The 24512-nt window shown below is 37.3% G+C and overlaps 1 protein-coding gene across 14 annotated transcripts in view; it reads right to left on the reverse strand.

The window, feature by feature from the left end:
• Positions 1 to 24512, reverse strand: part of ULK4 (unc-51 like kinase 4) — a 674194-nt gene that overhangs the window by 457098 nt on the left and 192584 nt on the right. For all 14 annotated transcript variants that reach the window (XM_072651430.1, XM_072651427.1, XM_072651429.1 and 11 more), the window contains one exon: positions 1178 to 1311. In XM_072651430.1, the coding sequence (XP_072507531.1) occupies positions 1178 to 1311 (134 nt within the window). The remainder of the gene's footprint in view (positions 1 to 1177; positions 1312 to 24512) is intronic.

Below are 24512 nucleotides of genomic sequence, written 5' to 3' on the forward strand. Positions count from 1 at the left end.
TATCAACATGACTAAATATCCTGAGTTTCCCAGTCTAATAATATTTTAATATAGACTAATAAAACTAATTTCAAATGTTTAGTATTTCTGGTTTATAGCTACATCTGCTGGAAAAGCATGGGAGTAGAACAGACTTAGCTAATAAAAGAGTAAATTGTCAAAAATATGTACATTTTAAAACTGTTAATGCAATTTCTAATAACTGGTACAGAACAATGAAAAAGCATAATTCTGATGAATTAGTAGCATCTTATTTTTAAAATTAAATGTTTTTAATAGTTAAAATAATAGACTTCCAATTGTCCACCTTCATAATAAGCACTTATTAAATTTTTGTTAAATTGAATTGGACTTGATAATTACAAGTCTCTTTGCCTTACTCTTTTTTTTAAAAATGTGTATTTAATATTTTATTTTTTCACTAATCTTTTCCTTATTCTGGAATATAATAATATTTCACAATAATATGGCATGTTAAATTTTATTAGCCACTTTTCTCCACATTAAGACTGATGATGTAAGAATCAATATCCCCATTTTACAGATGAAGAAACAGGCTCAGAGAGGCCCAAAGGTGAGAACTGTTTTCAAATCCCAGCCTTTTGACTCAAGGTCCAGTGCTCTCTCTAATGCATCAATCTATGCCTGTAAAACATAGAACATTTCAAGAAGACAAAATTGCCTTCCAGAATTAGAAGGAAAGGTCATGGAAAAATATCACTAAAAAAAGAATTATACAGGTCATACTCTCAGGCTCCAAAATCAACCTTCGCCCTTTAAATATTTTCCAAAGTTGTCATTTTTTAAGGTCTACCATGAGCATCCAGGAATCTCTTCCCTTCAGTCAGTCAACAAATCCTTTGTTAAGCACTATGTTTCAGACCTAAGCATTGGGATAAAAATCAACCAATACTTTGATCTAGCTCTGAAAAATAATTTTCCTCATGAAAAATTACAACTGATAAGATAGATTTGGAGGTCAACACTATTTTTTAGCTAGCTTATTCTTAACTCCAAGGGAAGATGGATTTTTCTGTCACTACACACAGGAAATGAAGACAGTACAAGGAGCAAGTCCACATTTTCTACAAGGTACATACTCCCCAGTAAGGGCAAAGTAAGAAAAAGCAGAAATTGAGGAAGAGACTCCACGTCACAGATGCTTGGCTCCATTTACCCAGAATTCCTGGCAGTTCCTGCACAATGTGATAGATGAGAAGATCCAGGCATTTTGACAGGTATTCATGGCTGCTTTGCTTTTCCTTTCCTGGCGTGGCCTTTCTGCTGTCTCTTTCAATGTACATCACCAATCTACACACAAGCAAGTGAAAAAGATTACCTCTCATGGCAAAAATAACATAGAGCATCTGTCCAAAAATACCACCAAGGCATGCGTTTCCTAGAGGCACAGTCAAAATCAGGATGACATTGAGATATGGTAGCAAGAAGCATTCCATTTTTGCATTAGAAAACAAAAAAAATTATTTTTAAAAGAAAATAAGCTTTTAATTTCCCTATCAATTAATTACACAACAGCAGTTTACACTAAAATCTTATATGACTTAGATGTCCTCAGTCGATTTAAAAAAATAAGTCATACATTCACAAAGTAACAAATAAAAGACAGAATGTGATTTAGTGTTTCAGAGCTTAACCTGAAAGTATTCTTGATCTACACCTTTGGTTGTTAGTCTGGCTGGAACCTCAATCCAAGTACATATACGTATGTATCTCTAAACTCTAATTGCAGTCGTTTTATTCTACTATACGTTTCAATAAAATCTGGGTCAAGGAAAAAAACATTAGTTTGGCACCAGATTATCTGAACTCAATCATTAAATGTTTCAATTTCTCAATTCAATTTCTCAAAGTGCTCCCATTCACCAATTTTATACATCTTTATATTTTATACATATGATATAATTACAAATTTGGAAAATGGAGAACTATTAGAGAAGAATTTCATTTATATAAACATATTGATGCCTAATAAACGTACCAAGTGGAAAAACACTAATTGCTTATGGGTAGGTTGAGCCAACATAACAAAAATGATACTACCTAAATTAATTTACTTATTCAGTGCTATATGAACCAAACTCCCAAAAGACTATTTTATAGACCTAGGGAGAAAATGAAAAAAAAATCATATAGGGGAAAAAAAGATCAAGAATCTCTAAAGTAATAATTTTTTTTTTAAAACTTGTAAGGAAAGAAGTCTGGGTCTGTCAGTACCGGATCTCAAACTATATTCCTAAGTGGTCCTCATGAAAACAATCTAGTTTCGATTTAAAAGAAAGAGAAAAACATCAGTGGAACTGATCATATATACAATACACAAAAGCAAATAAGCATGGCTATACGTGTATATGTGTGTGTATATATATATGTATATATATATATATACACACATTATTTTTATGTATGTATATGTGTGTATATATGTGTGTATATATGTGTGTACGTGTGTATCTATCTATAGATACACACACATACACACACACATATATAAAATTTGATAAATCTCCCTATGTTGTGAGTCCGTGTGATTCCTTTTAGACTAAAGTCTATGTCATTGGTACAAGGGGAAGTAAGTCTTTCAGTAAGAGATCACAACATCACTGCTGGGAATTATCTCAATGGCCAATTTTTGTTGGTGTTCAGTTGTTTCAGTCATATCTCACTCTCCATGACCCCAACTGGGGTTTTCTTGGCAAAGATATTAGAGTGGTTTGCTCTTTCCTTCTCCAGCTCATTTTACAGATGAGGAAACTGAGGCAAACAGGATTAAGGGATTTACCCAGGGTCACACAGCTAGTAAGTGTCTGAGGGCATACTGGATCTCAGGAAGATGAGTCTTCCTAACTTCAGGCCTAGCACTCTACTTACTGCACCACCGAGCTGCCCCATCTGGCCCAAAGCTTCCCTAAAAAAGACTCCTCTATCATTATAACTAACCAGTGGCTACCTAGGCCTCTGCTTCTTCCTGGAAGCCAAGACTCTTAAGCAGCCTAAGATCACAGTAGTGTTTTTGGAAACCAATTATATTACTGATAATATTTACTGATTAGTAGCCTTCAGTCTACTAAAACCTCAAGATCTTTGTCAGACAAACTGCCACCTAAGTATGCCCCTCCCCACTGTGTACTTGCAAAGTTGATTTTTAAAACCTTCATTTAAGACTTCCCATTTCTCTCTATCAAACTTTAGCTTGATTTAGAGTCCAGTACCCAGAGTCTCTCCTGACCTAACCTGTCACCCAGTAGGCCAGGTATCCCAGCTTTGTGAAACTGTGCTGTCTGTGATGTCTATACCAAAAACTAAGTCGCTGAAAACAAATACTAAACAGCACAGGGACAAACACAGATCCTTGGGGCTCTCCAAAGGAAATATCCAACCTGACACAGAGCCATTAATGACTCTTCTGGCCTCAGGCATTTAACCAGCACATTCATCTAAATGTACTACCAACCGGGACTTAGCACCAGGCCCAGTATGTAGTTAGTACTTAATAAATATTTATTGACTTCTAGCTCACATCGCATCATTTTTATATGAGAATAGAATGAGACATTTTATCAAATACCTAATTTAAGAAAACAATGTCAGAGCATGACATAATAGAAAGAGCATTGGTCTTGGAGCCTAAAGGACCTGGGTTCAAATCTGTCTCTAATACTCACTAGCTGTGTGATCCTGGGCAAGTGTCTTCACCTTTCTGAGACTCAATGAACTCATCTAATGACATGGAGACAATAATAATACCACTCTCATGGATCTGTTGTGAGGATAAAATTTAACAGAATGTGGTGAAATGCTTTTTGAACATATAAATGTTTAAATGTTGCTCTTTCCTTAGGCGGTAAAATTATACAATTCCTCTGATTTGTCAGTATAATAGTCCTGTAAAAAAAAGTACATAAGGACATGCCAGAATGACCTGTTCTTAATGAAACCACGTTGGTTCTTTGTGCGATTACTTTTCTTTCTAGATGTAAATTAACCTTCCCTACAATAATATGTTCTAGATTTTTCCAGTAATCAAAGTCAAGCTCAGTGGCCTATACTATGCTTTGCAGATTCTAATTTCTTCTCCTGCCCTCCCTTTCTTGGAAAACTGGGACATTTACCTTTCTCTAACTCACAATATCGCCCCCATTTTCTAATTTATAAGATTACCATTATTTCTACCTTCATAGCTCATTTCCAAAATAAAATTTCCTATTTTTGTCCCTCTACCTTTTGAAGGAAGAAATAATCATTAACACAAATCGAGAAATTATTGACCACTGTGCTTTTGACAGAAAGGGGCTTTCTAGCCATCGTCCAGACAATACAAACCCATTTCCAGCACATCACACTTCTATACCAGGCTCACGACACCACGTCATAAACTCATCTACTTTATTCTGTCCAGAGGGTCCTCTGATAATGCTGTTGTTCATGCCCCCACATGTGACATCACGCTTTCCCCTCTGACTCCAGAATTTCCTCACATAAATACTTGTTAATGAATAAATTTATCCTTCTCTCATCTCACTTTTACCAACGTTATTGCTTTTGAATAAGGTATAGCTCTCCAGAGCCATAATCTGATCATACATTTCATCCCAACAAAATTGGCTTTGTTGCTTTTGGACCTCTACCTCATCTTGCTTGTTTAGCCTGACTCTGTGCACACTTTGTGGGTCTTCCAGGGTTTAGACCAGAGCCTGGCACAGAACTAAAGCTTGGCAATTCATTGATTTTGACCTTCACATCCCTAGGAAAGCAGAATTCTGGCCATAAACTGATCTTTCTTGTAGTCTCTGCTAGTGGATGATAAAAGTTGACCTCAGGTTGTTCTACAGACCTAAGTCTGGCAACGTATTTCTGAGGCTACATCTGTGCTGAAGCTCGATGGAACAAACAGAGCAGATTTGTTGTCACTGTCATTGCTGTCGAGTGGTTCAGTCCTATCTGTCTCCTCATGACCCCATGAAATACAGCATGCCAATACTGTCTGTGAGATTTTCTTGGGAAAGATGTTGGTGTGATTTGCCATTTCTTTCTCCAGTTAAGGCAAAGAAAAATTAAGTGTCTTGCCTGGAGTCACACAGCTAATAAGTGTCTAGGTAGATTTGAACATGGGTCTTCCTAACCCCAGGACCAGAGCTCTATCCACTGAGCCACCTAGCTGCCTCCAATAGGGAAGATGCCTTCATACAAATCACTAGAGGATCACAGGAAATCCAGTTGACTTCTCCTTTCTATTTATTTGTAAGATTCTACCTGAATCCAAAGGGAGGAAAGATAGGCCTGAGAAATATTTCAATTTAAAAATCTCACTTCTAATGATGAGAAGTCATTAAATGACTTGTGTTTTGTGGATAAGATATTACTTTCTAATTAGTCATGAATTATTTGGTTCACTTGATGTAATCAGTCTGCTAGAATTCAAATAACCTAACAAAGTGAATGAGCTTCCAAAACAACACAGATTTGCAGTATAGTAAAAACACATTTCAACTTCATCATAGGCTGTGTGGGATGATACTTATCATTTTAATGACCAAATAATGCCTGTTAAGAATCTACCAGTGCATGACACTATATTAAGCACTTTCTGAGTAAACTTATCCTAGTCCCTGACCTCATAACCTAAAACAAATGCACATTTTAAGTATGTCTTTGGGATTTCTATGCATTGCATACAACTGTATCTAGAGTGCTGAACTTGCAATCAGGAAGACCTAAGCATAAATCCTGACTCAGACACTTAGCTATATGACCTGTCAGCCTCAGTTTTTACATCTGTAAAATGGCACCTGCCTCACAAGGCTGCCATGAGAATCAAATGAGATAATATATTTAAAGGATCACACAAATCTAAAAGTGTTACAGAAATGCTAAACATCATCATTATTTTTATTACTATCATTCACAGCATTTGTCCTATAGTCAAGCAATGAATGAAATAGGACTTGCCATTAGTAAGACCTAAGTCTGAATTTTGCCTCAAAGACTGACTAGCTACAAAGTCTCAGTTACCTCCTCTATAAAATAAGGGTCTTGGACTCAATGGCTCCTATACTGCCTGCCACTTCTAAATATATAATCTATGAGCTGATGACTCGAAGTCTGAAAAAAACATTCATTACACATTCAGTAAGGACCAGCAATGAAATCTAGCCAGTCTTTACTGACTGAACATTGCCCAAATGTTTGGTAACAGGTCTAATAACACATCTCTCCCCCAAAACAATTCCAAGTACCAAGCAATAAACGAGTGACTAACAACTTTTTAATGAAATTTTAAAAAGCAGGATTGAAAGGTTTGGACCTGTCTGATCAAGTTACCTTAAAATCCAAAGAAAAAAGAAAAAGTTACTTTTCCTCAGAAACTGAACACTTTTGGCTTAAAGTTTTCTATATTTCTATATATAAAGTTTTTTATATTTCCTGGTAAAATGCAGTTAAAATATCACATAAATCCAAAATTAAATTTTCAAGTGCCAAACTGAAATTCCTGGAAGTTACATCAAAATGGCAGACTTAAAGGAATCTATTACTAGTAGATTCAAGTAAGCTAACTGCCGGTAAATGACATAGTGGGAAATCTACAGAAACAATGAATAGCTTTAAAATAATGCTTTAGAAGCAACTTAAGTGATTCCACATTGCACAACATGTCATGGCCTGGAAGTTTCAATGGACCAAATGAAAGAGTTGGGGAATGTGTTAGATTTCTCTACGAGATTAAGTGACAAGTATACCTCTCAACTGGGTAACTAATGAGGATTTTCTGGATGTGCCTATATATCTCTTTCAAACCCTAAATCTATATATATATATACCTGGATAAAACAAACATGAGTAGAAGTTCCCCAAATTACTTAGAACATTCTTAGAGATGACCTAACTTTTCCACAACATTCTAGGTGGACCAAGTAGAAAAGAAGACTAGTCTCAAATACTGGTGATCAATATGCTGAGAACACCATTTTTAAAGGCTGATGAAGTTTTTACAACAAAAAAATTTTTTTAATACTTGAGTCCTCTCTGTGATTATGTTTTCTTTTAAAAAAGGCTAGCTTAATAACAGTTACAGAGGGGGTTCCTATCAAGCACAGTTTGACTAAATGACTTCAGAGGGTCCTTCCAATGGCAAGATTCTAAGAGTCTATGAATTCACACAGTTGGCTACCCTGAGTCCAGACCCTCATCATCTTTTACCTAAATTACTAGAAGGATGCTCTTAACTAATATCCCTGCCTCCAGCCTCTCCCTATTCCAGTCTACCTTTCATGCTACTTATGGTCTAAGTGATTTCCCTTAGGTGCACATCTGACCATGTCACTCCCTTACTCAATCAATGCCAATTGTTCCCTATGTCCTCTAAGATCAAAGATAAATTTCTATTTAGCTTTGAAAGCCCTTCACCACCTGGCACCAATATTATCTTTCCAGCCTCACTATCCATGACACCCCAATCCAGCCAAAATGGCCTTCAATCTCTTCCTAAGACTTGACCCTCCTTCTCTCCCAGTACCATGCCTCTGTGTTGGCTGTGCCCCATGCTTGGCATGCCCTCTTTCCTTGCTTCTGCCTCACTGAATCCTCCCCTTCATTCATGAGCCAGCTCAATCACCACCTTCTACATGAAGCCTTTTTGGATACTTCCAGTTGTTAGGACTCTCCCTCCAAAACTACCTTGCATTTAACTGGCTTTTGGTTACTTTCTCTATATTTATTCTATATATTATTGCTGTCTTAACCACAGAATGTAGCTCGTGGAGAGCAGAGATTGTTTCATTCATTGCATTTGTACCCCTAGGGTCTTGCACCAGGCCTGGTAATACAGTAGGCATTTAATAAATAATAATCATAGCAAACATTGATATAGCACTTTAAGGCTCACAAAGCATTTTACATATGCTATCTAGTTTGATCCTTATAACAGCCTTGGAAAGTAGATGCCATTTTTGCCCCCATTTTACAGATGAGGTAAATGAGAGTAACATAGCTAGTAATTCCCTGAGATAGGATTTGAATTCAGGTCTTCCTGACTCCAAGTCTAACATTTTACCCTGCACCATTTAGCTACCCCCAAGTTAAATACTTGTTGATTGAGTGAAAGGCTGTCCCACTCAGCACCATCTACTTAGCTTTGTTCACACTAAGTCCCATGCTCAGAATGGGCGCCTGCCTCTGCCATCCCCACAAAGCCCAAAGGGCTTGGGCACCTCTGTGCATTTCCAAATCTTCTGTGGATTTACTTTGGTCCTCACCCCAAGAAGTATTCCTAATACTTTACCTTTAACTCTCCCAAAAAGTTCTTGTCCTAGCTCTGCAATTATTCTGGATACATGTCTTTCTCCCTGCCTTGCCTTTCCCATAACAGATGAGAAGCACCTTGAAGACAGGTGCTTTTTACCTTTCTGTGCATTTCTGCCAGTACTAATAAAGTACCTTACATAAGTTTGTACATTATAAGTGTTTGTTAAATCAAGTTAAATTAAATTGACTACCTAAAGTAACAGAGGTTTTCAGAGTCCATGGTCCTCATCTCTCTGAGAGGGAGGGCTCAGAATTTCTCCTCATCAGACTTCTCTAAGTGACTCACACCCCCCTCCACTGCAGCCACATAGTGGGCAGGGGGTGGAGGAGGGGAGGCAGTAGGGATCTGTCAGAGGCACAAAACCAAATCCTGCTCCACTCCTGGACCACCAGGATCAGAGAACTAGGAACCTGCAATCCTTCTGAGGAAGCTGTGGGAGAAGGCACTCAGTCTTCAGTGGAAACCTGTCAGACAAGGACTCATGGGAATATAATGCAATGTGGACAATGACATTTTTATGCAAGTGATTTTACTTGAAAAGAAATATTTCAGTCTTCTATGGGAGAAATAGGATTCAGATGCTAACACCCTCCCCAGAGAAGTAGCTATCTCCATTGGCTGACATGTTTCCTTTTAACTAGGAGATCCAGTTATTATGTAGACAAGGTGAGAGGGACTTTCAGGAAATCTGGTCCATCTACTTAGTTCAAAAAAATAAAATGTTAGCTGGCATGAGTTGCTCATTAGGAAGAAGATGTCCTGAGAAGAGAGACTATTAATAGAACCCTTTAGGACACTAACCTCTGGTCTGCCTAGGATTCAGTTTCATTACAGGCTGACTCTTCCCAAAAAATGATTTAAAAATTTTATAATGTAACATTCTGAATAGGTTCAAGTATCCATTTGGGTAGTGTATGTTATTGTGATCTGCAGCTTTCACAGGTGAAAAAATTACCAATTAGACTATGAGGTACATCAGCCAAAACTACAAGCTGCAGTAATAAATTATATTAATGCATTTCAGAAAATGTCCATATCAGCAGACAAAATGCATGCTCAACACAGGGAGAAATTTCTGTGCTACATCCTGGCTCAAGAGGCATTAAAGGCTTCAGAACTTTTCATGAAAAGAATTTAATTTTAAAGTAAAAGTTGACTAAGTTCTTCTTATACTTCACAGGTGTTCTAATAAATTAAACTAATTAAGATGCAAGAAAAATTCTGACAAAATAGGCTACATTACGCTGCGATAAGTCTCCTACACCAGTGTTTCGTGGATTAACATATGAATCCATTTCCATTATAAATGCAATTATTCATTATTCTAATTTAAGATAGAAACAAGAGAGGAGGCTGTCTAAACTGGATCATGGAGCAGATGTTACTTTCTCATTTCTGATTTATAAATCCCTACACCACAGTTAAACATTTTCTTTCTTTTTAAAATTTATTTTTCTAATTTATTATTTTTTTAGCATTCTTTTCTTTTTAAATTTTGAGTTCTGGATTCTCTCTCTCCCTCCTACACCTCCCCCACTCACTGAGGAGACAATATGATATCAATTATACATGCGAAATTATGCAAAACATATTTGCATATTACCATATCACAAAAAAGTGAGAAAATTATACTTCCATTTGCACTCAGAGTTTATCTGTTCCCTCTCTGGAAGAGCATAACATTTTGTCATCATAAGCCTTTTGGAATCATACTTAGTTGAGCTGAGTAGCCAGGTCTCACAGTTGATCATCACTGAAACCTTGTGCTATTGCGCACAATGATCTCACACTCCTTCTCACTTCACTTTCCATCAGTTCACACAGGTCTTACCATGTTTTTTTTTCTGAAAAAAAAAAACATTTCCTCCAGCACAATAACATTCCACCATAATCATACGCCACAACTTGTTCAGTCATTCTCCAAATGATGGGCATTTCTTCAATTTCCAATTCTTGGCCACCACAAAAATTTTTGTACATATAGGTCCTTTTCCTTTTTCTTTGGGATCCTCTTTGGGATGCAGACCTAGTAATGGCATTGCTGGGTCAAAGGGTAGGCACAGTTTTTATAGCTCTTTGGGTATAGTTTCGGATTGTTCTCCAGAATGGCTGCACCACTTCACTAACCCACCAACAGTTCATTAATGTACCCATTTACCCTCATTCCCTTCTGCAATTTCTGATAGGTGTGAGGTGGTACCATAGAGCTGTTTTAATCAATAAGGGATCTGAAGCATTTTTTCATATGGTTATAGATAACTTTAATTTCTTCTTTTGAAAACTGCCTGTTTATATCCTTTGATCATTAATCCACTGAGGAATGGCTCAGTTTTTCAGACATTTGACTCAGTTCCCTATATATTTGAGCAATGAGGCCTTCATCAAGAAACCTGCTGTAAAATTTTTAACATCACTTCATTGTCTATGGTACCTTTCAGCTAAACGCATTTTCCCTAAATATCTCTTTCCATTGGGTATAATTTTGCTTTTGCTTTCTCTGAGATCATGACTGTCACCCCTGCCTCTTCATTTCAGCTGAAGCATAGCATTCTCTCAGCCTTTGCCTCTCACTCTGTCTTTCTGTTCCAAGTGTATCTCTTCTACACAACACATTGTTGGATTCTTGTTTCCAATTCATTCTTCCTTCTGCTTCTGCTCTATGGATTGACTTATCCCACTCTCATTCACAGATATGATCGCTAACCATGCATGTCTCTTCATCCCTTTTTTTTCTGTTTATCTCTCTTTTCTTATTCTGTCCCTCCTCAAAAGTCTGTCTTGCTTCTGACCATAGCTTCCCCTTATCTGCCCTCCCCGTTATCATTCCCCAATCCTCCCTCTTGGCATCCCCGGCTTTCCTGCAGCCACAAGTGCTAGCGCTCCTCTTGGCCCTGTACCTGTGACCAAGGCCTCTGCTTCCTTGTGACAGATCACAAGTGCCCCTCTCTTCCCTGGAACCATGACTCAGAACTGTTTATGGGGAACACAGTTGCCCATCAATGCTGGCTGCAGCCCGTGTCAGCAAACAGTCCCCTGTCATCTCTTTCTGATCAGTTGTCTGGCCCCCTCCCCCTATGATGTCTGGGCTGAGGGCTCTCAAAGTTACTGCTGCTGCTGTCTGTATGACCACCTCCAAGGCCCACTAATGGTGCTCCTGTCATGCTCTGAGCCTGCACCCACTACAGCGTTGCAGACCTCTCCCATGGACCTCCTAAGTTGCCTCAGGCTGGAAAAATGTCTCCCTTAGACCTTCTGTTACCTCTACCAAGCCAAAATTTGATTTGAGATCTATTTTAAAGTTGTTTGGAGGATATGGGGAGAGTTCAGCTGGGTCCTGGCCTACACGCCACCATCTTCCAGTCAGATATTTTCATAGCAAAACTCCTTTGTATTTATCCGTCCTTGGCAGTGTCTCCAAAAATGAAAGCAGTCTGCCCATAGACATATTTTTTCTATTTCTAGATTCTACCACTTTGTGTGAATAGTGCTTCCCACAACCCTGCAGGATCTCAGTCTGTTTTCTCTTGAGGTAAATAGGTTTACATAATATCACAGGATCAGACATCTAGAGCCTAGAGCATCCTTCCCAAGTATCTAATTCAATCACCTCCTTTACAAGTGAGGAAACAGAAGCTCAAGGAATGGGTAAGTAATTTGCCCAAGGTCACACAGGCACTAAGCACCATGGTCACTCACCTCAGTTCTGTAAGGTAGGGAAAAGTAAGGGTTATCATTCCCATTGTGCAGACAGGGACTAAGCTCAGAAAGATGAGATATCTCACAAAATAATTGCATTAGTTGAAAATTTGAAAAGGTAGGTGTAGGTCAAGTGAAATTCCTTTCAACTAAAGCCTAATGCAAAATAAGATTATTGAAAGATCATGAAATCCTTAAAAAGAGTTAAAAATATCTTTCCTAAGATTCTCTAGGTCATCAAACTGCCCAGGTCCAATAGGTGATACTCATATGAAAAAGACTCATGGCTCTTCACAGTTCTGGGTTCCACACTTCTGCACTCTTCCCATCATATCACTATTCTCCCTGAAATGTGCTGCTCCAGATGGAGTCTGACAAACAGGACAATGAGGCCTCCTTCCTGCTGGATGCTATGGCCCTTAGGGCTGCTCAAGATTTGTTGGCTATTTTGGCTGTTGTATCATATTACTGACTCATGTCAAGCCTGCAGTCCAGTGAAACACAGTTTTCAGACAGTTATCTCACTATGCCTTCCCCGACTTAGTATTTGAGAAACAGAGTCTTTGAATCCAAGTGTATAATTCTGCATTTATTCCTATTCAATTTCATCTTATTACATTTAGCAGAGTTCTCGTCTCTCAAGGACTTTTTAGGTCTTTACTCTGTCTCTCACCCACTGTATTATCTATACATCGTCTTGAATTTGATAAATATGTCCTCTACAGAATGATATAGATCAGTAACAAAAAGAGCAGGGCCCAGCACCAGTTCCTAGGGCCTTACATGGAAGTAATCCTATGAAGCTGGCATTGTGCCATTAGCATCTGCTCTTTCAGTCTAGTCATTCGACCAGCTCCAAATACATTTCATTGTCTAGCCCATATCTCTCCATCTTTTCACAAAAAGAGTAACACATACTTTTATCACATGATTTGTTAAAATCAAGTCAAACTATACAACAGCATTATACTGATACAATTTAGAAACCATGTCAAAAGAGAAAGGTTCAGCATCACTTATTTTTGGTGATGCCACAAAGGCTCTTGGGAATCACCATTTGGATTCATGTTCACCCGTCATCCCTTTAATGACCCATTTGAGACTTTTTCCCTAAAAACAAAAGTCAAACTAAGTGGCCTACAGTTTTGTAGGCCCCATTCTCTCCCCTTTTTCTGAAAACCAGCCCAGTGACACCTCCAGCCATTCTCTGCGCCCTTTCCAATAGCACTGGCAGGGGGCTCAGCAATCCCATCTCTTGTTCCTTTCACAGTGGAGCAGAATTATTATGGCATTTTCCAGGTGACTGACTTCGCAAAATAGTATTAATGGATAGAACGTATCTTCTTTTTGGAATAGATTTCTGATATCAGATACATTGAACTCCCTCTATCCGGGAAGATCAGTGATTAATAGTCTTATCAAGTGGCCTGGTGCAGGGGCGGGGGAAGAACAATCATGGAGAAGTTGTGACACTGGAGGGACCCAAGTCCAGGTCTTCCTGACTATGAGGTCAGCTGTCTACACCATGCTGCTTCTGGTCGAGCACGAAATATCCTGGACTTTTTGGAGATGGGACATAGTATCAAAAGAGCCAACATGGTTTACTTAAGAACTGAATATACCAAACTACCCTTATTTCTCTTTTTTTTTGGCAGATTTACTAGACTGGTAACTTTGAGAAATACAATATTATTGTTTACTGAAATATCAGCCAAGATCTTGCAAAAATCTCTCATGCTAAGATGGAAAGACAATAAATTCACTTACGTAGATTTGGAACTGTTATTTCCAATAAATCAATATGCATTTATTAAACACTTACTATATGCCAACCTCTGTGTTAAGTGCTGGGGATGAGTTCCTCAAGGAACTCATTTTCTTTTTTTGTTCACCTTTAACATCTTATTTTTTCTCAGTTACATGTGAAAACAATTTTTAACATATTTGTTAAGCTTTGAGTTCCAAATTCTCTCCCTCTCACCATAACCCTCTTTATTGAGAAGGCAAGCAATGTGACATAGGTTATACATGTAAAGTCATGCAAAACACATTTCAATATTAGTCATGATGTACAAGAAAACACAGACAAAAAATGAACAAGTTTTTTAAACTATGTTTTGATATGCATTCAGATTCCATCAGTTCTTTTTCTGGAGATGGATAGCACTTTTCATCATAATTCTTAGGAACTGAAATCATTGTATTGCTGAGAACTGCTAAATCATTCATCATTGAACACTGTACAATATTGCTGGTACTGTGTACAATGTTCTGGTTCTGTTCACTTCACTTTGCATCAGTTCCTGCAAGCTGAGGTTTTTCTGAAAGGATCCTGTTCATCATTTCTTATAGCACAATAGTATATTCTATCATAATCATATACCACAACTTGTTCAACTATTCCCCAATTGATGGACATCCCCTAAATTTCCAATTCTTTGCCATCACAAAAATAAATGCTATAAATAATCTTGTACAAATAGGTCCTTTTCCTTTTTTTTGGTCTCTTTGTAATGATATTGTTGAATCAAAAGGTATGCACAGTTTTATAACCCTTTGGGCCAAGTTCCAAATTGTTCTCCAGAATGGGTGGTTCACAACTCTACTAACAATGCATTGATGTTCCAATTTTCCCACATTCCCTCCAACATCTGTCATTTTCACTTTCTATTATATTAGCCAATCTGAGATGTGTGAGGTGGTATCTCAAGAGTTGTTTTAATTTGTACTTCTCTAATCAATAGAGATTTGGAGTATTTTTTGATATGGTGCTGCTGGGCTAGTCATAAAAAAAAAAACAAAACATAAGTAATGAGAGCTGAAAACATCTTGGCCATTACTGTTACCAAAAAGGTGAATAATAAAATTTTAGTAACTACTGACCCATAAGCCTACTTTCCTATATCCACAAAATTTTATGAGAATAATCTCTACACACAATAGAGATCATCCTGATAAATATACATGAAGATAATGGGAAGGTTTTTGTAAATGATGCTAATAATAAATCATACCTTTACAACAGCACAACTGTCTGAAATATGTATGTTACAAAATTATATGGTGCTAATTTTTTTTTTTTTTACTAAAAAAACATTTAATTTGGCAAAGCAAAGGGATTTAGTTAAATAAATTCAACAGGGGTAAATGTGAACTCTTACACACTGATTCAAAAAATCATCGATACAAGAGATGTGGTTAGACAACAGTTGTTCTAAAAAAAATCTGGTAGTCTTAGTGTAACTTAAGCTCAATGTGAGCAGACAGTGTGATATAGTAGCTAATGTGATCTCATTTGTTTACAATTCTAGAAGTGGTATATCTGGGTTAAAAAGCATGTATTTTTTTTAGTAATTTTTTTTTTGTGTACAATTCTAAATTGCTTACCAGAATAGTTGTACTGATTCAGAAACCAACAGTGCATCTATGTGCCTGTTTTCTCACAGCCCCTCCAACATGTATAATTTTCTTTTTTGTCATTCTTATGAATCTGATGAGGCAGAATCATAAGAAAAGGTCCTTTATGTGCAAAAAACATTTATAGCAGCTATTTTTGTCATGGCCAAAATTTAAAAAAAAAGAAAATTAAAGGCAATTGTTAATTAAAGAGTGGCTGAATAAATTGTGATACTGACATGGAAAGACATTTATGAACTGATGAAGAATGAGGTAAGCAGAACCAAGAGAACAATTTGTATCATAAGGTTAATATTATAAAAATGAAAAACTCTGAAGACTTTTACAAACTAATGAAGAATGAAATGGGCAGCTAATTCCTACAATAACAACACTACAATAGCAGCTTTGAAAGCTGTGAGAACTATGATGATTGTAAGAACTGTTCATGGTTCTAGAAGACATATGGTGCAACATACTGTCCACTTCCTGACATAAAAGTGATATATATATATATGTATATATATATATATATATATATATATATATATATATATATATATATATATATACACATATAGATAGATAGATGTATCTATATAGATATAGACACAGAGAGAGAGAGAAAGAGAAAGAGAGAGAGAGAGAGAGAGAGAGAGAGAGAGAGAGAGAGAGAGAGAGAGAGAGAGAGAGAATGGGAGATTGCTTGACAATGCCTATTGGTTGGAAGGAATTTGTTTTTCTTTTCTCTCTTTTTTTAGTGAAGAGGCGGGTGAGAGGGTGAGAAATTGATCTCTGTTAATTAAAAAAAAACACTTTATAAAAATAGAAACAAGAATGCGGCATGCACTTTCAGATGAGGTCTCCATAGTGGTTTGGTTTTATTGTCTTACATTTTTATAAATTATAGGTAGCCTAGAAATATTTTTAATGTAAAAATAAAACATGATAATAAAAACTTACAAACAAAAACAAACCAAAAGCTACCATGACCTTGGGTTGCATTAAAGAAAGCAAAGCTTCCTGTAATGTTCCAGGACAGCTAGGTAGCACAGTGGATAGAACACTTAGCCTGGAATCAGGAAGACTCATCTTTATGAGTTCAAATCCAGTCTCAGACACTTACTAGCTGGGTGACCTTGGGCAAATCACTTAACCCTGTTTGCCTCAGTTTCCTCATCTGTCAAATGAGCTAGAAAAGGAAATGGCAAACCACTCCAGTACCTTTGCCAAGAAAACCCCAAATGGGGTCACAAAGATTCATATACTACTGAAATAACTGAACAACCTGCTCTCTCATCAGGCCTTATCTGGAGAACTGAGCTCAGTTTTGGGCACCACAGTTTAAGAAGGACACTAAAATGCTACAGTGCCTAGAGAGGGTAACTAGAATAGTGAAGGGAGAGGAAACTATGCCTTTGGAGGACTGGGTGAAAGAATGGCACATTTTTCCTCCAGAGAAAGGAAAGGGACTGAGGGAGGGGAGGGGTATGATTGCCATCTCAAAAGCACCAGACAGTACATCATGGCGATGGTAAGCAGCCTGGTTCTATCTGGCTTCAGAAAGAAGAAAAATTAGCAATGTGTAGTAGTTACAAAGAAGTTAGTTTGGAATTGATGGAAAAATTTCCTAATAATTTGAGCTATCCAAAAATAGAATGGGTTGACCTGAGACATCTTTAAACAGAGGCTAGATGGCCCCTTGTCTCAATTACATTGTAGAAGGGATGCCTTTCATATCAAGAGTGGACTAGGAGGCTGCTGAGGTATCCTTCCACCATCAAATCTCTAAAGCTGTCTTAAAGACTCTCCTCCAAAAAGGTATCTCTAGTATGTATGTGTGCATGCATGCATGTATGTATATGCATGTGTGTGTATGCACACATACATACATATATACACGTGTGTGTGCATATATAAAATACACATATTGAAGTTGTATTAGACTCCTCAAAGATTAAACAAGAGATAATTTGTCCAGTGTTTCTGACTAATATCAAATGAAGCAAAAAGAGAAATACGCATGTTTGCTAAAGGTCTTGGCCATTGCCAAGAAGAGATCCAGTGGAAAGTCCCAGTGGAAGAAGTACCTCAAAAAATTAAGATCCTCTTTGATCCTATTTCACTGAATGGATAAAAAAACATTTATTAAGCACTTACTATATGCCATGATAATACCAATAAAGAAAGAGAGACAGTTTGAGACGATATAGGCAGAGGAGTGGTGGCCAGAGAGATCTTTTCATTTGCAAATTTACAGGGATAGCAAATAGAAACATAAGGCAGTAGACCTGACACTTTCTAGGAAGAAAGACAGCTGATTTGATTGAGTTTAGACAGAAAGAAGGGAGTAACACGTGGTAGTCATTATTTTTTAAATGATATTGTACTGATTATATCAATCCTGTAGCAGAGCTATCTAAATGAGATCCCTAACAGAATAAAGCTCAGTCTAACTCTCCAAACTAGTAAAACTAAGTGAATGAAGAATGCCTAATCATCAGTAACATGGGTTTCCATTTAATCCAGATACAATCCACAGACTTGATCAATCAGTATATGTATTTTGGAAAGACACTGGAAACAGAAAATGAGCTGGGCCCAGAATTTTGTGGAAAGAATGAACTGGATTGTCTTTGGGAAGTCACAAACTGTTTTTTAATGACCCCCCTGCCCAAGTTTCCTCTTGAAACAAAGGTTCATTTCTTTAGCAACAATATTCTTCTAGTAATGTAGTAAGACTATAAGTTACTAAAGACCAGTCTCCAAATAATTATTAAAAAACAAAAATTGCAGTGATAATATTGGAGAGTTGTGTGTGATCAGAAAAGATGGATGGATCATTCAGTAAGAGGGAGCCAATGGAGACAGCACATGTTCTGCCAGTACACGTAAAACATCAGGAAAACTAGAGAAAGACCCCAAAATAATGAATGGATGCCATGTACAAAGTTTGTACTATCATTCACAAGAGTCACACAGGATAAGACACTTGTGGATACATTTCAGTCTGCACTGATGGAGAAAATACCTACGTTGATGACATTACAAATCCACCAAAGTGATAAAGGAAGGTATTAATACGTCAAGATATGATCTAATTAAAAAATTATTATGTTATTTCAGAATAAATTAAAATGCACTATCTATACTTCAAATGCTCTGGACTAATAATGCTGCTCTTTTAAATATCTGGCTAGGGGTCAAGTGGCACCACAAAAGCTTTAAAAGTGCCATCTGCATCACTGTTAACCGAGAATATCTCTCAAATACCTACATGAAGAAGCTAGAGCTTGTACCAGTGGCCTCTTCCATTCCTTTTCTCTAGTCTTGGCTCCAATTTAATAGTGACAAGGGAGGAAAAATCACTGATTGCAAAACTCTTGACTTGTTGAGGCTGATAAGTAAGTATCTGTCTGTTAGTTCAAAACACCATCTCAGATCAAATATTTATGTAGTCTACTGTCACATACCATCTCTAAAAGAGACTGGAAGTGAGATTCCCACCGAGGGAGACAGAAGAACTTCAGAACTGTTTCTACATGCACAGTCAAAATGAGGGCTCAGCTCACTAAAATTAAAAGGGAAAAGCAACAGAACCTTGATTTTTCTCTCTCCTTAATTTTTCAAGTGAAAAATACAAAATCTTTTAAACATATGTTGCACTGGCATGGTTCTTAATTCACAATAAGTCATAGAAATGAGTTCCTGTCATCCCTTTTCAGGATGTTAGCACTTTTTTCCATTTTTTATGCAAGATTCTTCCTCATCATCATTCTTCATCTTCATTTTTCCTCTACCCACAATAACTGGAATTCCTTCATTGTCCTGCTCTGCCCAGTCCCACCAACAGCATACAAAATGTAACTGGAAATAAAACTAGAGCATAAGAGTCATTTTAGTTTGCCATATTTTCTGATCCTCTTCAGCAAAAGTCATGAACTAACACTGAGTGTGCATTTGAGAGACAAGTAATAAATGGGTTTTTTAAATTTACTCTTCCATTTAGTCTAGCAGCTAACATGGACATTTAGCAAATCTTTTATCTCCTGAAGTCCAGTATCAAGAAAATGAGTACAAACTTCATGAATGAAATGTGAACAGGCAAAGCTACCTGGATGGAGTCGTCAGATTCTTGAGTAACCTCTCTTTCAGTTTTTCTTTCTTCTCTATGGAATGGCCTTCCCAGCTCTCCAAAGGGAAGGCATAAGGCACTCTCAATATGCAATAGTTACACCAAAAGATACTTCTTCCTCAGTCCCTAAAGAAGACTGAGACAGAAAACATCAAACTCTTAAAGAAGAGTCTGAAAAACATTAGCCCTATTTCCACTCTATGCCTAAAAATTATATAGTCCACACTTGCACAACTCTAATCACACAGAAAAGAATCAAAATCAAATATTAAGGACATATGAGGAGAATATGTCCTTAGTACCTTTTGAAATCTATTTCCAAAATACACTCTTTGTAATCAAACTAATGATACTGATGTAAGTTAAGAGCTGGATATCATGAAGAAATGATGTAATAAGTCATATCCTTCATCCTGCTGTTCAAAGAGATGATCATTTTCTCCAAAATACCCAAATCATAGCAATAATCAACATAAATCAGATAATATTTGCTTTGTATTCCAAGAGACCAGCATGTCAACACTTACCTCTCTATCTACATGCAAAATTATCTATAGTGGTTATCAAGTTATAGGCTGCCAGTCAATTACTAACATTGATTTTGCTAAATGTATCTGAAAAATGTAAGGAGTAGTTACTTCTCTCTGCCAAGTACAATTTTAACTATAAAGTCAAAATTTGGGAAGAACAAAACATCAAATAACCATTTGTTTATGAAATATGACTTTGGGAAAAACAAACAGATGGGGAGGAAAGCAGGGAGCATATCAACAGTCACAATGCTTAACTCCCTAAGTGGAAAGTCTAAGGCTTTTAGACACAAGGACTACAAGAACAAATGAAGAGCCGGGAAGATGTCTTTCCCAATATTTTTTTTTTGGTCTTTGGGCTGCATCTGACTGCAAAGGCCCTGGGTCCAAATTCCAGCTCTGCTATTTATTATCTCTGTGTTCCTGGACAAGGAGTTCAACCATTCTGTGCCTCGGTTTCCTTAACTATTAAATAAGGAGAGAGATTGAAGTATGGGGTCCCTTTAAACTCTAGATCTATGATTCTTTGATTCTAAAACTTAAATTTTAACTCTAAATGTTATCCCTAGGAAGAGAAAAGAAATAAAAAATGAGTAACAATATGGTTCCCCATCAAAAGGCTAGAAAAAAATTAAAATGAATGGAAAGGACTTGTACCTTGAAAATGTTTCTACTCAAGAGTGATGGTTAATACAGGCCAAAGCATCAACTTCTGCTTAAAAACCATCTTTAAAATATCTAAATATGACAAAGGGATTTTATAACTAGCCCTTAGGATTCCATCTTCTTCTACTTTTTCATTAAAAAAAAATTAAGGAGATGGGGACAAAGGACCCAACAATTCCCAGAAAAATTTGAAGATTCTCTCTTTGGCCTTGTATCACATTTATAAATCACCTCAGTAGATGGAATTAGAAAAAAGAGTCTAAATGAAGACAATAGAACTAAAGGAAGTTTCTATAAGAATCAGATCAATTCATTCTATCAAATCCAAGGAACAGTCAGAACAGGCTAGTGTCATTTTAAAATAGTAGTAATGCAACTACTGGGAGAAGGATTGGGAATGGTAATTGATTACAGAAAGTTCTAAAAAGAGGATCCCAGCCCCAGTGACAAATTGGTGTCAGGAAGATTACATTGTAGGAAAAAGTCTCGTTCTCAGTTACACAGGAAGTTCTCGAGCACCATATGCTGATTGAATAGTTTAAATTTAATCACTATTTTTCGAACAGGCTCTCAGTCAATTGTGAAATAGTTTCTGAAAGGCTTTAAAATGTAACAAGTAAGCTACAACACCTTTAATGGTTCTCTTTTCCCCTTCCACTTTTTTTATTCTACTCTCCATCTGAAATTCTGCTCCTTTCCAACTCCTGAACAGGAGGCCCCTCCCAGGATAAGTTTATCACTTCAGATCTCGTAACCTGCAGTGAACTCAAGGCTTGGAGGGCTAGATGGCAGAGTACCAAACTCCTCCTAAAGCCGTGCTTTATAGAGACCAAAAACTGGACTCAGCGCACCTCATTTTGCATCTGCTGTGTGTCTTCCAGGACAAGTTCATCCCTTCCTAAATTCACCACCATGATGCTAAGGCAAGCCTTGACTGACACGATTCCCTCAGCCTCCTTTGCCCTCTGATTGGAGAGTTGGAGGGTGAAGTATCAAATTTCTCCCAAGTATTCTTTTATAGGGGGAAGAACCTGAACTCTAAGGTCACCCCACTTTGCATCTGCTTCTCTGCCTGGTTTCAACTCTGGAAAAAGATGCCCCCACAATGGATCCCTTCTCATGTCCTTCCTCACCCCCCCACCTTAGTTCCTTTTCTGGACTGTCTCCTTCTCTTAGATGCTAAGCTCCTTGAGGGCAGATCCTGGACTGTAAGCTCCTGGAGAGATTTTTCTTATTTGTATCCCCACTGATTAGCACAGTGACTGGCACATAATAGGCATTTAATGTTTACTGACTTGAATTTTTCACAATGCACACAAAGTAAATTGAAGACTTCTGAAAAGTACCAATCAGAGATGCTGAGAGACTTGTTGGAACACTTTTAAGAACAGTTACAATAAAACAAGCTTTTATTTATCGAACAATTAAACAAGCATTTATTTATCCCTCAGAAGGAAGGGAAGCAGAAAGATTGGCTACAACATGGTCTCTGCCTTCAAAGAGATTACAGTTTGTTAAGGATATCACAACATACACAGTTATAATACAATGACAAAATTACATGATAACTGTGCTGTAGTTAAAACCCCCAAAGTGAGATATGAGGTTGGGGGTTAGGGAGAGGAAGGCCATTACCAACTGGAAAGGATTAAGAGAAACTTCTGGGAGAAGGTGGCATTTTAGATAGCTTGAAGACACCGAACAAGTAAAGAGAAAAGGGGCAGTTAGCACAAGACAAAAGAACCTGAGAAAAGACATTGGTTATAAGAGTACAAGCTTACTTTTGGGAGGCACAGAATGGTTCTGTTTGGGAGCAACGTGAGATAAGGTTGAAATAGAAGGGTAGTGCCAGGTTGGCAGGAGGACCCTGGATGCCAAGTTACAGAGGAAGATACTATGCTGATGATCTTAATGTAGGAAATTAATAACAAATAAATTACCATGTCTATAAAGTATACTGATCCCCTTGAGCAAAGTTCAATAAATACACACATATGGTTCTGCCGTGGGCATCTAAGCTCAAGTGCTTAGCTTAGCACTTGGCACACAGTAGGTATTTAATAAATGCTTATTCCCTTTCCCTTAAAAGAAATCAAACAACCAAAAAAATCTCCAATATCCAGATGGTCAAACAGAAGGTGAGAATACATCATGGTATAACATTTTAGGGTATATCATGAATCGGAGAGGAAAATGAGACGACTACCCAAAGAGAGAGAGCTCACACTTTTCACACATTTCTCTATGGCATTACAAAGGGAAGGCTGAGATGAGCTGGTAACATTCCCATTCCTAACCACAGGATGACATATTCCTCCTCTCATTACCTACCCCTATCCTTTACCAAATCACCCATTTCCTATCAATGGACACATCTTTATGTATTTTATCATCTCTTACTTTCTCTGCTTCAAAAATATCAAATATTCATGGTGTTAATGGTTAGAAAAATTGTACCACATTCACTGTCCTCCTGGTTCAGCAAAGCGTACACAAATTCTAGTTCCTTCTCTGCATGAAAATCATACTTTGTCCTTTATCCTTTTTCCTCTGGAAGGAGACTGGAGCTTCTTGTACATCATTTGACTTCAGCCCTGAGTTTACTTCACACTCACAGATATGTACTATAATTTTTTAGAGAACTGTAAAATTGTAAAATTGCAACAGCAATTCACTTAGAGTTTCACAGAGGTATTAATCCTGATACCTTGGTTAAAATAAAAACCCTGTCCAAATTCCAACAGAACAACATTTATCTTGAGAATGGCCATCTATGCAGCCCTGTCTTGGGTCAGTTATTATTTGGCTACCGCTTCATCTGATACAATAAATTCTGGCTGAACTCTTTCCTGCTATTGATTGTCTTTCATCAGATATCACAGGGCAAAGGCAATATAATTTTTTCAGTACATATTGACTGTTCATTTTTTCTTGCTTCAACAAAATATTACTAAAGAGAAACTTTACAGAGTATAAAACAGCAATTTACACTAAGATTTTTATAAGTTTATTCCAACATCAAGGCAAATAAATTTGTATCTAGAAATCTAAGTTATCTATTTTAAAGCTACTCAGGGTATTACTTAATTTCAATACTGCTGAACAATTTTGGTAGCTTTTCCTCAAGGCAAGAAATACTCTTTCATAGCTAAAGACACCACTGCAGACCTGTTAACACATGAGAAAACAAGCATTTTTTCTGCTGGGATAAAGAGGCCTCTGGGGTACATAATACTATAAAAGTGGCGAGATCCCGGTATAATGTCCCATTTCTTCATGCTCTCCCTCCCACTGTCCCCACTTTACATAATGAGTTCCAGTGAGCTATGTTAGTAGAAACCAACTTTACTGACAATGAAAACATTAGTTACTAAAAGAATTCACATGCTGAGCAAGAAAATTATAATAATATGTGGAGAGAAACATTTGGTTGCAGCTTCTCTTCCATAAAGAATTTAAAACTGCTCTAAGACAAAAATGAAAATGACATTCCTCTGTACTATGGGACTGTGTCCGATTACAAATGTCGTAACTAAAACTACATAATGAACTCCCGTGGTTCCCTCTGCCCCATCAGGCCTGAAACTTCTCGGGGTCTTCCTGAACTCCAACCCTCACCTGTTCCCCTTATGATTCCTTCTTGCCCATCTGGACTGCTTCGGCTCATGGGATTCCTTATGGCCCTGCTCTCTCATTCATCTACTACACATTCCTTCTTTCAGTGTGTCCTACAGAACCCCTGCTCTTCATCTTTATCCCTCTAGGACCC

Source organism: Notamacropus eugenii, chromosome 3 (assembly GCF_028372415.1).
Source record: "Notamacropus eugenii isolate mMacEug1 chromosome 3, mMacEug1.pri_v2, whole genome shotgun sequence".
Taxonomy (NCBI): Eukaryota; Metazoa; Chordata; class Mammalia; order Diprotodontia; family Macropodidae; genus Notamacropus; species Notamacropus eugenii.